We start from the raw sequence: 17,647 nt of genomic DNA, 5'->3' as shown, positions 1-17,647 counted from the left end.
AACATCTTGGTGATCCGCATTGCTGAGGGAAAATACAGATTACAGGGCATCTTAAAGCATATGTGTAAATGTTTGCTGGCAAATTACAACAGCTTTCTAAACAAACTGGAACAATGTTGAGAAGTGATAGCTTACTATGTAACATTACTTTACAACCGTCGGTACCAGCTGTTAACAGTGGCTGTATGTCTGGGGCCATTTACTACCTTCTAGACTATGAAAACAAGTCCACTTGGCACGTGATGAAAGCGCACCTCTGGGCAGTACCTCCCCACACAGCATCAGTTCAGCACATTTCAAGTCCTACCAGTCTTTTCAAAATTAAACCCGCTGATATGTTATTTTTCATAGATGTTAGCTACCAGCAAGCTTTTACATACAGCTTTTTTCTGTCACTGCTCTTTTCCCTGCTAATGTTCAACTATCACTGGAAGTGTCATCACATTGGATAGTTTACTGAAAACTTTTTTATTGTAATCAAAAAGTGACATAACAGGGCTGTAATGTATTCTGCAAATCATTCTGCTGATATTTTATAACTGATACCAGCTTCTTCTGCCAGGCAATTAAAAAAAATTCAAATGTGAAAATTTTCACAGTACAGTAAACTCCACCCAAACTAATTAACGGTGGTTAAAAATAAGATGCCCCAGCAAAACCTTTCATGTTACATGGTCACAACTCACAATTCTGTACAAAATGTTCACTTTTATAAAGCTCTGATGTAAAAATCAAATAATCAAGCAGCAATATTTTAAGTGCAGCACAGGGTCTTTCATGTCATTATTTACAACGCTTGAATTCGTTTACATTTTAACAAAATTTAATACAGATGACTTAGGAATTAAGTCATTTTTTTATTATCTGTCATTCTATGTAGTGACAGATTTCACTTTTTGGTCATCTTTCTCTTTATCTTTGCTCTTCTTCGATTTTTTCTTCTTGTGTTTGTGTTTTTGGCTCTTTTCCAATTCCGTTTCATTTCCAATGTGTTTCTTATGCTTCTTGTGTTTCTTATGCTTCTTGTGCTTCTTCTTCTCTTTTTTCTTTTTCTTTTTCTTGCTGTCTTGACTCTCTCCTGAGCTGGCACTGCTGCTGTGGCTTCGAGTCTGACTCTCGGAAGGGCTTTGACTACGGCTGCGGCTAACGCTGGGACTGCTCTGACCTTGACTTCTGCTTGCCTCAGGCTGGTCAACTGCAGCAGGTGCTGCTGTTTCCTCTTTCACCTTCTCAACAGCCTTTTCTTTTGCTTCCTTGGGATTTTTTCCTGCAGCTTCCTCATCTTTTGCAGATACATTACTTTCACTGTCACTTTCATTGTAGTCTGGTACAAATGCAGCCTCGTCAGTCTCTCGAGTTAGATCAGAGGAGAGCCGTGAGGAGCTGCTTACCTGAGGCTTCGGCTTGGCAACGCTTTTATCAGTTTGTCCAGTCACATTCTCTTTCTCATTTTTTACATCTGGTGATTCTTGTTTTAATGGTGGTTTATTACCACCTGGCTCTTTCTCTTTATTGCTCTTTACTTCTGGTACATGTTTCTCCTTCTCTTTTCCTGAATTTTTATCTAGAGGCTTGTGTTCCTCCACTGTACGCTTGGAATCGTGAGCAGCTTTGTGATCAGACTGCTTCCGCTCACGTGGAGGACTGTAGCTGCTCCTTTTGGCATCTCCAGCACCCTTTTTGGATGGCTCTGCTCGTTCGTCTCTTGGCTTGCTTTTCTGTACCGATGTTGATTCTCTGTTTCGAGAAGGGGAGTCTTTTCTCCTTGCTAATTCACTCTTTTCATCTCTACGCTTAGAACTAGAATGATCTCTGTTGCCTTCATGGTCAGATTTTTTCTCTCTGTTAGGAGTAAAGTCTTTACCAGCAGATCCACGGCCAGCATCATGTTTCTCTGAAGACCTGCTGTCTTTGGAAGATTGAGAAACATTTTTTCCATTTCCTTGTTCAGTTGGACGTTCTGAGTGGTCTTTTTCTGGCTGAACACTGCTCTTTCTCTTCTCAGAAGTATCCTTGTCCGACAAAGAATGATCTCTGTCTTTGGTTTTTCCTTTTTCATTCGACAGCGAACTTTTTGAACTTTTTGCATCATGCTGGGAGCTTTCATAACTCACCTCTTTTGTAGTCTTCTGTGTTTTCTCCAAAGGCTCTGTCTCTTTTTCATTGTGTTTTATAGGGTTTGCTGGCTTAGCACTCACATTTTTTATAACACTAGCAGGTTTTCCTACGTTTGCGGGCACCTGGGTAGATTTAATGTCCTCCTCTTCAGACTCAAAGTCATCTTTATCCCACTTTGACTGAGGGACCTGGATCATAATAATGACATCTTCAGCGGGGGCTGTTATATCATTATTATATTCCTCCATGGTCTTAATGACAGTTCGTTTTGTATCTGGCTTTTCTTCAGGCTTTCTAACAGGGCTTCCTCCAGTAGAACTAGTGCTAAGAGGAAAAAAAAGCGTCCATTAATAATGACCGAGATACATGCACCACGGTCTTTTGTAACATTTTATAAAATGGCTTTTGTTTCAATTCTAAATCCTCAGCATTTTTTCAAAAGATGTTCAATTAAGGGAGCAGAAAAGAGAAAGGATGAGTCCACTCGCTAAGATTATGAGCAATCAATTAATTTAGTATCTTGCTACTACACATTTAATTAATAAAGACACAAGATTATCAGACTGGGGACTGGCTGATCTTGTAATTCCTTCATGTCCTATTTCTACCAATGGCAGATAAACTAGATATACATTCTTGTTTCAAACATGTAAGCAAGCCATTATGGAGAGGTATATACCACCAAAGTTCTATTCTCATGTCCCACTGTTGTTCTTCAGAAAAATGTATGTTTTAAACTCTTTAGAATATCAAGACACTATCTCAGGTCTCCAGTATTTGGTTTTGAGTCTGCTTAGTCCTGCTCCTTTAGACACTGAAATTAAGTAAGAACAGCTCCACACTAGATCACTTCCCCACCCCCCCCCCACGTAACACAATGCAATACAGAAGAGAGATCTCCAAGGTAAGTACCAGAAGCAGTTGGCACTGAGCTGTAAGCAGCATAGCTGTGTCAACACGGCACTGCGCTCAACACCAAAATCAGTACAATACATTGGCGACGAAGTAGCTATTTCTGCAAGGTATAATTTTCATGTCACACTGACAGAAGTACATAATTACAGTACCTTGCAATTTTTAAAACACAAAATATGGCATAGTATAGACATGTCTGTTATAAGCTGGATTTGAAGGAAGACATAGAGGGGACACCTCAGAGATTCAACATGCAATGAATAAGAGCGGAAAAGTAAGTCCCAGAAGTAAGGGTCAAATACATCACCAATGAATTAACTTTGTTAGCCTTCTGTGCAGGACAGACTGCTGCTTTAACAAAATCTGGGTTTGACCCAAGTACAGTTTAACAGGAAAGATCACATATTATTCAAACATTTAGCACAGATTTAGCTGTTCCTTTCATCAGTCACCATAAAGACTTTTACATTTTTTTGTCAGGAGAAGGAGGAAAGAAAGAATAGTACGAGAAATTATGAGGTACCTGGTGTAATCTACAAGAGTTGAACTAGATCCATCAGCTGCTGTTACTTTTCTTCTCACTTTTCCCTTTGATTTTTCCTGTTTAACTTTGCTGCTGCTTGGCTCAGGTTTCTCAACAGGTTCTTTTGCAGGTGGTACATTTTCTCCACTTACAATCTTTTTGCCAGTTTCTCTGTTAAGTTTAATCTTTTTTGCCGGGTTGTTAAGAAAAGCAGATTTATCCTTTTCTGGAGTTCGCTCTCCTTTTTCACCATCAGCCTCAGTCTTTCCCTTCGGTGATGTTTTCGATTCAGCAGTTTCTGGTTTAGAAGCCTTTATGGAAGAGGCTTCGTGTTCCTTATCAACCTTTTCATCTGCTTTTCTTTTTCTTTTTTCAGGTTTTGCATCAGACTGTTTGCTTTTTTCAGCAGGTTTTTTTGACTTGTCCTCTTTGTTGGAGGGCTTCTCTGACTTGGTTTCTTTTGGATGGTCTTTCTTTGCCTTTTCCTCCTTGGCTGGTCTGGTTTCTGGGTGATCTTTCATCACTTTTGGGTGAACTTTCCGTGGGGTACCAAGAGCCTTCTCATCCTTTTGAGAGGAAGATGTTTTAACACTGTCTGTCTTTGGCAACTCCTCCTTCACTTTTTTCACAGGAACTTCTGTTCGAGGAGATTTTTCACGATCGGTGTCCACCTTCTCTTGGGAAGCTTTAGCTGGTTTTGCTATATTGTCTTTCTTAGCAGGAACAGCCACTTCAACTTTCCGCTTTGTCTTGTCAATTTTGGCTTTTGGCTTATCCTTCTCTTTTTTCTCCTTCTCAGACACCGGTTTGAAAGCAATAGAGTCTGCTTCCATGGGCTCATCTCTCACAGGGGTAGCATCATCTCTGCTTGGGAGCATGAACAGAGAGTCCGTTTTAACGTCCTCTGTTGTAACTGGCTCTCTTGATTTTCTCGCACTTTCTAACAGCTCAGTATTGGGAAATCCTTCATTCTCATCCCCTTTTCGTCTCTTCCGGTGTTTTTTATGTTTATTTCCTTTGCCATCTCCCAGTGGATTTTCCACCTCCTTCTCTTTTGATTTCGTAGGATCCTTGATGCCATGGCTCTCTCTTCCAGAAGGTTTTTCAGGGTAATTTCCAGCTATACTACGATTTCTGTGGCTCTGCCCACCAGGATAATCCTCCCTACGTCCCCGAGCATATGGTGAATTCTCTCGTCTGGTTCCAGGTGGACCAAACCTATCTGGAGAAAAGTTCTCTCTGTTTACTGGAGGTCGAGGTTGAGCGCCAACAGCATAGCCCTTGTAAAACTTCTCATACCATTCTCTATAGTTCCTTTCCCATTCTCTGTATCTTTCCTTTTCAAATGGATCTCTAAAGTCAACAGATCTGCCATAGTAAGCTTTCATATCATATGGTGGAACTTCTCTGTATCTGTTAAAATACTCCCTTTCTCCTTCCCCTTGAGGTATAGTCCGTTTAGTGGGAGACTGGCTTCTAAATACAGGAGACCTTGACCGTGAATGGTATCGTCTATATGGGGGTGACCGTGACCTTGAACGGTGATAACCATGTGACCTCGACCTAGAACGATAATTACGGCTCTTCCCTTTGCCTCTTCTTTGATACGGCGGTGATCGTGAGTAGGAACGAGAATGGGAACGACTAAATGACCGAGAGTAGGAGCGAGAGCGGGAAGAACCTGATCTTGATTTGGAGTAGGTATATGAACTTCTAGAGTAAGATGAAGCACTATAAGGAGACTTGGACCTTAAAAAAAAAAACAACAACACAAAAGAAATAAATGAAGTTAATTCAAAACTGTCACTCTCCCCAATTTTTTCCTCCCAAATCTGTTTGATTTTTTTTTTCTCCTCTCCATATGCTTATGTCAAAGCTTCTTTCAGCTGCTGACATAATGCTACTGCAAATTGAAGAACTCGATAACATGTAAAAGTTTCTGCTTACAACACAGAACAGCTGCTGCTTTGTTAGTGTAAAAACATACACGAAGGGTAAGTCTGTTTCCACTCACTTCTATTGGATGAACTAACACAGCTACGGATTGATTTAAGGTAGTGTATACTGGCCTCTACTGGTATGTGAGCTCACACTTTTTTCACTACTCAGCAACTACATACAGTGCAGATAATTTTTGTTGCAGTAAGATGCAAAAAGAGCAAGACTTAATAGCTACAGTGCAGTATCAAATATCAAGAAAACAGGGTTTAGCCTGAAGACAGTAAAACTCAATGTTAAAGTATCAACTTGAGCCTATTTAACTTCGTTATTTATTTGGCAATTTGTGCAGGATGCAAAGTACTTGTACTGCAAACTTACATACAGCACTACTTAATTAACGCATCTATACAGATGTCCCAGAAAGATTTTGCATGTACCTCTAGTTCTAACCAAGGCTAGTGACCACATTTCAAGAAAAATCATATCTACAAGTTTCTAAACTCAGCGTCTTGTAATACAACTCAACGTCATTACTCTAGGGAAGATACTGACAGCATTGCTATCAGAGAGCTCTTCAGACTCCTGTCCAAGTGATTTTTTGGAATAGAAAATGTCAGCTAGCCCAAGTTTTTTCTTCACAAGTTTATATTGTTTTTTTAGAGAACCATTTCGCATTATTCTGCATCTGTTCATTAGCATAATTTTTCCTCTCAAAGTCCTTCACCAATTTAAGTTTTCCTTAAAAACAAGTCTGATCTCTTAATTCCTAAGAAAAATTAAACAATGTCAAGAAAACATTAGCGAAAGCCACCAGTTTGCAGTCCACGTTAAAATCTCTTCATGTATCCACATGAGATAAACAAAAGAGGCAATGAAGACAATTTCTCTCACATTATCTTCTCCGAAGTGCTTTGAGGTTAACGGTTACAATCAGAATAGGGAGACGCAGAAAATCCAGCAGCTACACCTATTCAGTTTCTAGCCTCCTCAGGGTGGTCAGGAGGTGAAGGATGTCATTACAGAGAAGCTTTAGACACCTGTTCCTTAACAACTGCTGCCCGATCATAACTAACAGTCAACTGCAATCTGCCATATTTGAGCCAGTAACCTACACATGAAACTCCTGTCACTGCTAATCCTTTGCATCATCCAATCCATCTAACTATAGAGAGGTGGAGTGGAACTCCTCTCCCGATTCTTCTAGACAATCTGCTTCTCCATTACGGACATGTAAAGCAGTTACCTGGAAAACGAACGCCTACGCTCCTTTTGAATCTTTTTATATTCCATCAATTCCTTAGCAAAATCATTTGTAAACTCATCAAGTTTGGACTTTTTCTTTTCCCTGTTAAAATAAGTTTGACCTTTATTACAATTATAGTTTGACCTTTATTACAAAAAGACATCAAGAAACAAAACATGGCCAATATGAGAAAATGTATACTGCATGCAAATGCAAAAGGTGAACATCCTATTTAAGCAAAAACAGTTTTGAATTCCTACAAGTTTTAGGGAAAGTTTTAGAATTACGTATGTCTTGTTTTAGTTTTGCATGTTTACAATCTGCAACGAAAAAGTATATTGGAAGAAATACTATGTCATTTTTGCTTATGTCAGATGCACTTTAGTGTAACTGCAGTCCGATACGCTATCGAAATACAAAAATGAAAAACAATGCAACTTTGCTGAGCCAAATACTTACTCCTCTTTAAGTCTCCGCTGTTCTCTGTAAAACTCCTCCCTAGATAAAGGAGGTGCCTGCGTCGTTGGGATGGTATTTGAATGAGCCGTCGGTACTGCTGTTGGTACCCAGGCTGACGACATATTTGCAGGAGCTGGGGGGTATCCTGGAGGGGGGACACTGTACCCAGCAGATGGAGGCTGACCAGGTGGAAACTGAGGAGGAAACTGTGGTGGTGGCACCCCCGGAGGAAGCGGAAGAGCATGGGGTGGCGGAGGATACAAGGGAGGTGGAGGCACAGGCACAAAGACTGGTGTTGATGCTGGTAGTGTTGGGGCCTGAGTCCTTTGGGTACGGTCACCGTGTGGGCGTCCTCGATTTGAACTTCTAAAGAAACCCAAAAACATGTGTCACTGTTTTGTCACACTCTGCACTGATCTTAAGAGGACAGTGAATGGAACATGGTAGCAAGCACTTCTAGTTCTCAACCCAAGCACTTTTCTCCCCGCTTTCTGTTCATTTGAGACTATACTCATTTCTTGGTCCCCGTACTTCCCTGCAACATCCTCACCCCCAACAGTTCCCTCAGTCTTCATTCCTTATACCCAGTTTTGCGACTGTGTGTGGGAGTCTGCTTACGAGAGACTCCCACCTCCCAGGTGCCAAGTGCCCACCACTCCTTGATATACTCAGTACTCCACACTTCTGAGCTTCAGAATACTGCACAGTATCAACTAATCCCTCTCTCAAACATTTTTTAACTTCTCTCACATATGCTTCCTATGTTGTTGCTTCATGGTGATATATTTGGCCTGTTCTTGTCCCTGAATTATTTTCTTGCTTATCAAATTTGAGACTTTAGATGATCTATGGGATAGATCCTGGGTTTTGTTTTAAAATTTTATAAACACAATGCATCCTTACAATCTGTCTGTAACAAATATATAGCAAAAGCAAGGACTAACTTGATACTGCAGTAACAGATAAAACAGACCCCTCTCTCGCCAGCTGAAAGCAGTTTGGCTGTTTGAGATTATTAAACCGAAGAAATTTAGAATTGTCATAAAATATCAGCGTTGACTCTTTTCCAATAATTTGCACAAACAGTATCAACCAAGTTGTCAAAGAATGAATGCTGGAGGCTGACTTCTACTGGGAAATCCATTTCTTCAGCCCTATTCAGCCACTAATCAAAAGGATGGCTTTCCATCTGATCTTTTAATTATATTTAATTTTTATATGAAATTGATGGTTTCCTCAAAAAGTGTTCATCTTTCAGAGCCCTCTTTTCAATTATGTACTGGAGTTTTATTTTAAATAATCTTACCGCAAGCACAGATCCCCTTTGTTAAAGCTAATTCAAATTAAGCCATTTAAAAATTAATTACCACTTGTATTCTCCACAACTACCTGTGCATACTTATTTCATTATAAATCAGCTGTTGTGTAAGTTATGTGCTACAGCCTAATTTAACAGGTTAGAAATGATACAGTGCGTTTCTGTGGAATGCTTACAGTTCCCAGCCTGGTCTGCCACCTGCTGAGCGAATGGTACCAGCTCTCATCGGATGACCTTTTGGAGGGGGGAGAGGAAAAAAGAAAACCATTCAGTTTATCTGAAGGTATTTTTTTCAGAAGAAATTCTAAAGAGTTATAGCTACTTACCAGTTGTGGGTATTGATTGTCCTTGAGGGCCCAAAAGACTTGGTAACGCTGGCTGTCTTAGTACAGGAACCTGATAGCCCTTGTGAATAAACGCAACAGTTAGAAAATATACTCTACTAAAATACAGGAATCATTGCAAATGTTGAAATAAAATTTACCTTCTCTTCCAACAAACTGCTGATTGACAGGGATGAAGATTTAGAGAGTTCAGCAGCAGTCACCAGAGCAGCAGGAGGTATAACAGCATCAGCATCACTACAAAAAACCCCAAATTTTTATTATTCAAGCATTGTTCTGAAGTGCTGTTTGAAACAAAGTCCAAGGTGAGAAATGGCTGACTACTGTAAATGGGGAAAAAAAATAAAAAATAATCATCAGATTTACAAATGTGAAGTTGGCCAATTCCAAAGGAAGCACTGAAGAGAAGTCAATCCAGACTACTGGCATTTAAAGAGGAAGCTCAATAGAAAAAAATTTTATTAAGCCAGCTGCACATGAAAGGATTAGAGTATGTATAACCCACACGCTGAATCTCAGTTTTGGAAGATGCAAGAACTTAAATTCTATTAGGAAATGTTTATGTGCTAGTTCAGAAGCTGCCTTAAGAGGTTCTTTTGAATTGTGATCCTTTGCATTCAACAGTACAGCTGAGCCTGACAGACTTCTGGCTATTTGCATTCAAGGCATAAAGTTGAAAGGATAAGCCCTAAACAACAGTACAGGTGTTTAATGTACTTTCATATGACTTCGCTGGGTTGCAAACTTGACTTTCATCTTTGTAAATACTTCAAATTTACAGTGTTTCAATGTTTGTTATGCCTTACTGACTATACCGTATATTACTGAAGATGACACTGACATTGTAGTATCGATGACGGAAATACTGCAGCAAAAAGGAATGTGAGAACACCTGGTCCATTTCACCTATAACTGTGCTTTTACACTTCTCATTAAAATGTTATTGTCTCAGTACTAAAGAGAAACTAATGCACTCAAGAAGGTTTGACAGAACTAAAGGGTTACTTTAGGAATTGCTAGCCACTCAAAATCAAAGGGCTCCCAGGAAAAAAAAGGGTCCTCTTTCAGGGTAAACTTGTACTGAATGGCTGATAAGGGAACCAAGCAAGAAACACTTCTGAGAAAATTCTTGCATGAGGCACACTTCCAACTTAGCAAAGTGTCCCCATTCAAAGTAAAAACAAAAACCAGAACTTCCACAACTGGAACTGTCACCAATGCCATATAAATCACTGGCAGAGAAGCTTAAGAAGAAGAATCTAACTTAAGCATTTTGGTATCTTTTATACCCATGTCGATCTACAGATTTACTTACCGAAAAGGTCCATCTGGCTTTTCACCACGCAGAGATAGGGACACTGCTGGAGGGAGATCAGAGACAACGACAGAAGACGGATTTACTGGCAGCCCAGCTGCCACAGATGACTGACCAGGGCCCAAGGATGACAAAGCAGAACGAGAAGCCAGAGAAGCTAATGGAATCATTAGTGGATCCTGCTGTCTGGAAATTGCTGGCCGGAGTAGAGGCTGCAGGTTGCGTGTTATTGTTTGTCTCATTAGTGGTGGTGGAGGTGGTGGCGGTGGCAGCTGCTGCTGCTGTTGCTGCTGGATCTGCTTACGCAGCCTTTTTGTGTAGCCAGTTTCATTTTTGAAGTTGTTCACAGCCTAGAGGCAGAAAAATATTTACAAAAAGGTAACATGAAACTTCACTAGATATATGAACAAAAGCCTCCAGAGTAAAATTACTTGTTTATCTCCATAAATGCTATTAAGCCTAAAAATAAATCAACATACAGATATAGGAACATATGACATTAAACACTGATATTAACAACTGGTAACTCAGAGTATCAGTAAAGTACTTCAGTGTTAACACCGCATTTGAAAGGGAGGCCACCTTGTTAAACCGAAGTGTGACCTGATTTTGCCAGATTGTCTGCAAAGATTTGTAAGCTTCTATAACAACAGATAATGCATTTGAAAAGTAAATTTAGCCTTATTCAACTTAGCCTTGCTTAAGGAGATGTAAATTAGTATTTTCTTCCCTTTCAGCTTTTTACAAATAGACTTTTCTTACAGTTTATGTAAAAGTAATTATAAATGTTACCTGGCGTAGGAACTTGTTGGCAATTAAAGCATCAGGAGAAACATCAGTTTGATGACACGTTGGGCATGTATGTTCCTCAGATTCCAGTAATGCTGTTCTAATACCTGCAAAAAATTAGAACCATTGAAATAGTCTTTAGCGAAATCTAAGGGAATTTTTGGGGTTCCAATCTACTATAAAAACATGTGTATGAGATTAATGGGTGAATATAGTCTTGAATTGAGAGCATGAAGCTACAAACATCTAATAGTGTAAAAAATTTCTAGTATGCAGCAAATAACACAGTTTTGATATTTCACTATTCTAACATTTGAAGATGTAGAGTAGGCTCTGCCTTGGCATTTGAACTGGTCTTTTTTTTTCCCCACCACCTAATACAGTGAGAAGTCACCAACCTCAAGGTCACAAATAAAACACTTTTCAAAAAAACATTAGCAGGTTTGAGTTCTGAAGGTTTTAACCAACTCTCCCATGGAGAATGTGGACTAAATGCTTAACTGTCCATTTGGTGCAGATCACAGCGAGTCACCAGAGTTGGATATGTAATTTTGTATGAGAGAAAGGGCTGTGGACAAACTAAATGCATTTGATATCTGATACTGTAATCACGTGCACAATCAGGCACTATTCTCATACTCGTCCTTCCGCATGTAAAGAGGATTTAACTAGATAGGTAAAAAGGGAAAAAAGCTTTCAGCCTTTTTTTTTTTTCACTCTATATGAGAAAAGTCCTCTCCTATTCAGGTTATACTTAAGTATTAAATAGAACTGGTAACAAAATAATTCTTATCATCTCCTATTTCTGCTCTCAGATGATCAGATTTGATGATCTGAATTAACAAACATAGGAATAACACTTACATTCGTCACAGTAACTGTTTCCACAGCAGGGAATAACAACTGCATCAGTCATTATATCTTTACAAATGAGACATAGCAACTCATCTGGAATAGGATCATCTTCTTCTGAGGAGGAGGATGGCTCCTCCGGTAAAAAGGGAGGCTTCTCCTTCTTTCCTATAGCATAAGCTTCCCTGGAGAGAGGGTGGGGAAAGAGAAAGAAAAAAGTTAAAAGGAAACTTGTCCAAGGTTTGGATTTTACCAAAGGAAGTTAACAGACGCAATTCTTCTCACTCCCCGTTAGCCTTCCACAATGTAAGCATTTAAGTTAGGGTTTTTTTTTTTTCCTAGAGCCACAACACTAGAATAGGGAGGGGGGTAACAATTTTGCTCCTGCAGAACTCTCCCATTCGCCAGATCCACTACAAAATTAGCTCAGACTAGAAAAATAATTTTTTCAACAGTTAGAAATCAGATGAAATAAAACCCATCTCTCCTTTGCCAGAGGGCAAATGTAAATTGCAGGCTCAAGATAAAGCTAGTCCCCAAATAATTACATTTTATAAATGAAAGTAGTCTTATGTTACAGCTTCGACAAAAGGAGGATCCATGACAGAAAAACAGCTACCAAGCACATTTTAGAACAGCCACTGTTCTCAGCACACAGTAGTATTTTCTTAGTTTATAGCAACAGGAAAACTTCAGTCTGTTTCACACAGGAGATCTGACATAAGTCAGAGGGGAGGAAATCTCAGTCCAACATAATTTGTTAAAGTTTGCAGAAAGCCTTTGAAAGACAAACCAGATGCAAAACAAGCTTTCAAAGAGAACGATTCCAACTATAAACACTACTGAAATGTTTTGCAGAAATACAGATTCTTAGCATTCCACAAGTTTAACCAACTTCCAGGGGCATGAACAGTAAGATCACTCTGTTTCAAATATTAGAAAGCACCACAGATTTTTCAAGGTCAGGATACAATGACAGTGAGTCCTCTCCTGTACAGACACTGGCCAACTTGGTTGGCCACTCAGGCATTTATGCCTGGTTTCTCTTGTTCACTTTTTGGTCAGCCTGATTAATTCCATACTTACGCATCAATAGTTGGTATTGCGTATTTCCCAGTGTTTGTCAACATAGCACCCTTTGTATTTGGATCTTTCACTTCCATCATGAAACTCCTTGGGATTCCTGTGCTCTTTTTAATTCTGGGAACAGACTCAAAATTTTTGTCCTGTTATGAAAAGAAATGCAGACCTCTCTCATCTTAAGACCCACACTTAAACAACATTTGAATGATTATTTTAAGCAGAAAAAGCCTTTAATCCTCTCCTTTTACCTAGTGTAAGGGTTGCTTAACTAAAATACTTATTTTTCTCCATTAATGTAGTCAGAGAATTCCAAAGGTTTGAGCACAAAACACACAAAGATTGAGTGTTTTGAACCCAATCAACATTCTTTGGCTTAACTTCAGGATCCTTAAGGGTGAAACATCCCTTTGCTCACCTTCCACTCAGAGAAGAGACACAAACCCACTTGAAAGCACAGTTCAGAGTGACAGCTTAATTCAGGACTCTGAATCAGTCACTGCAGAAAACTCCTATTCACCATCCATATATGAAGGTTGAATTCATACCTCATACGTATACATTCAATGACTAATGTTCAATAGCATTAATACTCAACCAGAGGCTTGTGTAATTAAAACATGCAAATATTCAACACATGAGGTCAGCAGAAACATCTTATTTTTCACAAAATACTAAAAGCTGTGAACTATCATTAAAAACCAGAAGTTAAAAACAGGGAAGTAGTAATAATGAAAAATATCAAAATAGATATGAAAGTTCACAGAAAAATCCATAGATATATTTAATGCCTAAGACTTAGAAAAAAGAAAATCTTACAATTAGAATTCAAAGTTTCCCTTGAATCTGAAGGGCTTTGCAACACTGCCATAACACCTCTGTATTTCACCCCAAGAAAAACAATTCTTAATATGAACATTCATGCATTTGTTAAGTAACTGCCAAGGTAAAAATAATTAAAAACTAAGCAACACTACAAGTCCCCCACAATCTTACCCCATTTGTTGGACAGTTCTTTATGTAGTGGCCAGGTTTTCCACAACGAAAGCAAGTATATGATGGTGGAGGTGGACCCAAGGGTTTCTTCATGTAACTAAAAGGGTTGGGTTTGGTTTGTTTTTTTTTTTTTTTTTTGGGGGGGGGGGGGGGCGGGGGGAGAAAAAGAAAACAAAAAAGAAAGGTATGCATGTGTCTCTCTTGTTAAAACAAGTATCTTTACAATTTTATCATAATCTTCAAAGAACAGATTTGACATTATCAACACTTACTTGATTGGATCATATTCATGGCCAGACTGTGTCATCATAGCTTTTATTTTATCTTCCTCGGAAGCATTGGCTTCAGCCAGATTGGCAGTCTGTTTAACAGGTAATTATTTGACACACACATTAGAAACACATTTAACCCCACACAGCCAAAGACAACACCACTCATCCAATCCTGTAAAGAGCAGCACAACGCTAGCTGAGCTTGCATGAGAACAGCTGCTTATATAAAATACATTTGTCCTGAAGATGTTCTGGGGAGTCCTTACGCCATTACATGATGTTTATGTGCCTGTTAACCTACTTGAAAAGAGCATTCTTGGGCACTCAAAACCTTAGGCTCTGTTTGTACCTTACATAAAGACTTGTGTAACCAATCCAATTTTCTTCAAAGCGGACTGAAGCTATGTGTAGAAAAAAAATATTCTATCCAGTACTTTTAAACTGATTTTTAAGCTCCAGACTATTTGAAGGAGAAGATATCCACTGTACATTTAATTGAGAAAGATGTATGCAAGTACCATTTTGTTTACATTTTGCAGCATTAAAAGGACACACAACTTCAGAGTTGGGGCAGTTGGTTTTGCTTGGTGAAATTCAGCTTCAGACACAGAAGCATTAAAAGGAATCAAGCTTTTTATAATCCCTCAGCAGGACAAAAGATTCTTTTCAGCAGACATCTGACCGTCATGTGCTGTAGGCAGTCCAAACTGCATGTTCCCTCCTCATTAACTTCTTCATGTTAAGTGATTTAGCTACAGTAAGCACAACCTGCAGTTTTTTTTCCAGTTGGCTGTGTCCTTTTAACCTACAAATTGTAATATAAACCTTATGCAGATCTAGATCTTCGAATTATTGAAGCCAGCTGATTTTTTTAAAAGTAGTATTTGTTAAAATATTTGTATTACACACTAGTCCAGATACAAGCAGGGTCTAAGGGAGTGACTGTAAAGTATTTGGACCTTCAAGCACCTATCATTCAGATCAACCACTCATGTTTTATATCTTATAATGCATTCATTCACAAAAGCAACCAACTAGTTTCAACTTTTTATTAAATGGTTGTTTCATATACACAGTTTTTTTTCTCAACAGTAACATAAACCAGATTGACATCTATGAAATCATTTCAATTAACATTTACAGAAAACTTTACAAATACTTGACTAATTTGTTTGAACCCAAACGGTTTACAAAACACATCCAAAAACCACAAAACATTAGTAGGAATAGACCAAAATTCAAATATGGCATTTTATACATAGTAATAATAAACAGAAAACTGTTAATACATTGCCTCCATGCTAAGTCAGTCTGCACTAAAGAGGTTAGAGTAAGTAACAGTTTTGAGCTGCTTTATGTTATGTTCCTGTATTTTTCTGAAATACTTAAAATTTTCTCAAAACCTTAAATGTGTACACCACTTGGACAGTTTTCCACATTTTAGAGTAAAACTTCATGAAGTTTACAAAACCAAGGACATGTTTAGGGACAGCACTAATGGAGACCAATTTCTTTTGGTGGCTACCTTCCAAGCCTTTTTTTTTTTTTTTCTGCCAAATGTACACAATTTAAATTCTGCAGTGAGAGAGGGAAGAAGTTACCAGTGGGAAGAGACTTCTTTCTCAGAAGTGAGCTCCAGCCTTTGTTTTCAAAAGAACTAACTACTCTGCATTAGGCCCTACCTTCTCTAATCTTAGTCATTTTAACTAGTAATTTAACTGGCTAGCACTATGCCTTTTCACCAAGTGCAATCACTAGTGCTTTCCCAGACAAAGTTACACATTGTTGAGCAAAAAATGCAAGCAGTTCCATAGCAAAACATGGCATTACAACAGTTTCAGAAGGTCACATCTGCTAATATGCCACACATACACATTGGTATATTCCTATAAACAATTAGGTACATTTACACAATTTACACAGTCTGCGTTCAAACAAATTAGATTGTGTTGTCCACTGTATATAGACTACAATTTATGAAATTGTGCAGCATTCAAAGAACGGATCTGTAACTATAATGACTAGAAATTCAAAAATAGCCATGCAATTGTCCATGTTACAGAAATGCTTCTATTTTGGCTGTTGCAAACCCCCCTGGAATGTCCATAACTTACAGCCAATTAAATTCTTCTGCAAAAATTGTGTTAGTTTCCAACGCAAAATTAATGAAACGTATGAAAAACGGTAAACAGCTTCTGAAGTGCTTCTTCTTTGTGTCTTGAAGATGAGTAATACTGCAACATTATGTTGAGGCTGATAAGGTACTCCCCTTCTATCTTCCCAAACTGGGAACTACTCTTTACAGGATAGTATCAAAATATACACACATTTTAAAGTTAAAATAAATACTTAAAATCATTAAAAATTAAAGTTTTGTTCAAATTACAACAGTTATTCAGCTATAGATCACAGTAAAAATTTAAAAATATGAAGCAAACACTTGGTTTTTTTAAAGTATTTGACAAGAATATATATATACCTTAGTAAGCTGGGCCAGAGAAATAGATGCAGAAGAGTCATCAATCTGTTCACAAAAAATTAAACACATATTCAAGTTCTACAGTCAAAACATAGCAATAGTTAACCTCTACTGTAGTCTGAAAGCCTATGCTATATTCTGAGTGTCACTGAAAGAGGCATTTCCAACCCAGTGCTATTTGTATTTGTTCAAAACAAAGTCCAAACCTACGACAGCTTAAGAGTGCCTATGTGGTTATGAGAAGAAACTAAAACAACCAAACCCACTTGAGATCAACTTATTGTTTCAGAATATCTGAGAGAGGGACTCTTGTCAACTGTTCACAACTGCTTAAAAGTTGAAGGGGTAAGGAAGCTGTAGATTTTCAGCTAAAAGGGACTTTAAAAAAAAAATTTAAGTTTATTTGAGAAGGAAGCATCACAAGAAATTTATTTTCAGTGTAGTTTGTAAAGTAATTAGTTATTGTCTCATCATTTCTAAATGCATATGCTTTTACGTATAATGTCAAAATAAAGCACAGGCGTATCAGCCCTGAAACATGACCTCTGCCCCTCCTATTAATAAGTTTTAAAATGTCAAACTCATCATACCCCACAAAACCCTAATAAAAGCATTAATCCAAAACATCAGCCATAAAAGTAACCCCCCACTCAAAAAAACCCACTGCTTAGACTACTTAAAAAAAGTGCTTATCATGACAGAGTAGCCTATAAAAAAGGAGAAAACTATTTCCTGTACTTTATTAGGCCACAAGCCATACTATCCAAATTAGTTTGGTCAGTGTGAGAATTTAATATTTTCCTTGCTCTCAGACAAAACCCAGGTTTTAGTAGCAGGCCAGTACAAGTAACAAGAGCAAGAAAGTGTAGAGCATAGTCTTGACAATGACAACACTGATTGAGAGCACAATGCTGTAATTTTTTTTTCGTCCATTGCAACCACACTCCTCCCTCCCAGCTACCTACTGGATAGCTTGCAGGAATGAAGCCCCCAGGCCACTAGT

At 38.4% G+C, this 17,647-nt stretch overlaps 1 protein-coding gene across 6 annotated transcripts in view; it reads right to left on the bottom strand.

Moving 5' to 3' along the window:
• Window positions 1-449: 449 nt before the first annotated feature.
• Window positions 450-17,647, bottom strand: part of RBBP6 (RB binding protein 6, ubiquitin ligase) — a 31,501-nt gene continuing 14,303 nt past the window's right edge. For 2 of the 6 annotated variants that reach the window (XM_056334631.1, XM_056334632.1), the window contains 14 exons: window positions 16,645-16,689; window positions 14,166-14,254; window positions 13,894-13,990; window positions 12,904-13,043; window positions 11,830-12,002; window positions 10,969-11,072; window positions 10,177-10,526; window positions 9,002-9,098; window positions 8,844-8,922; window positions 8,694-8,751; window positions 7,200-7,565; window positions 6,741-6,842; window positions 3,557-5,305; window positions 450-2,442 (listed from right to left, as the gene is read on the bottom strand). In XM_056334631.1, the coding sequence (XP_056190606.1) occupies window positions 873-2,442; window positions 3,557-5,305; window positions 6,741-6,842; window positions 7,200-7,565; window positions 8,694-8,751; window positions 8,844-8,922; window positions 9,002-9,098; window positions 10,177-10,526; window positions 10,969-11,072; window positions 11,830-12,002; window positions 12,904-13,043; window positions 13,894-13,990; window positions 14,166-14,254; window positions 16,645-16,689 (5,019 nt within the window). In that variant the 3' untranslated portion in view covers window positions 450-872. The remainder of the gene's footprint in view (window positions 2,443-3,556; window positions 5,306-6,740; window positions 6,843-7,199; window positions 7,566-8,693; window positions 8,752-8,843; window positions 8,923-9,001; window positions 9,099-10,176; window positions 10,527-10,968; window positions 11,073-11,829; window positions 12,003-12,903; window positions 13,044-13,893; window positions 13,991-14,165; window positions 14,255-16,644; window positions 16,690-17,647) is intronic. The other 4 variants (XM_056334635.1, XM_056334637.1, XM_056334633.1 and 1 more) reach the window with 2 other exon arrangements.

Source organism: Falco biarmicus, chromosome 4 (genome assembly GCF_023638135.1).
Source record: "Falco biarmicus isolate bFalBia1 chromosome 4, bFalBia1.pri, whole genome shotgun sequence".
Taxonomy (NCBI): Eukaryota; Metazoa; Chordata; class Aves; order Falconiformes; family Falconidae; genus Falco; species Falco biarmicus.
This window is presented reverse-complemented; position numbering and strand designations above follow the sequence as displayed.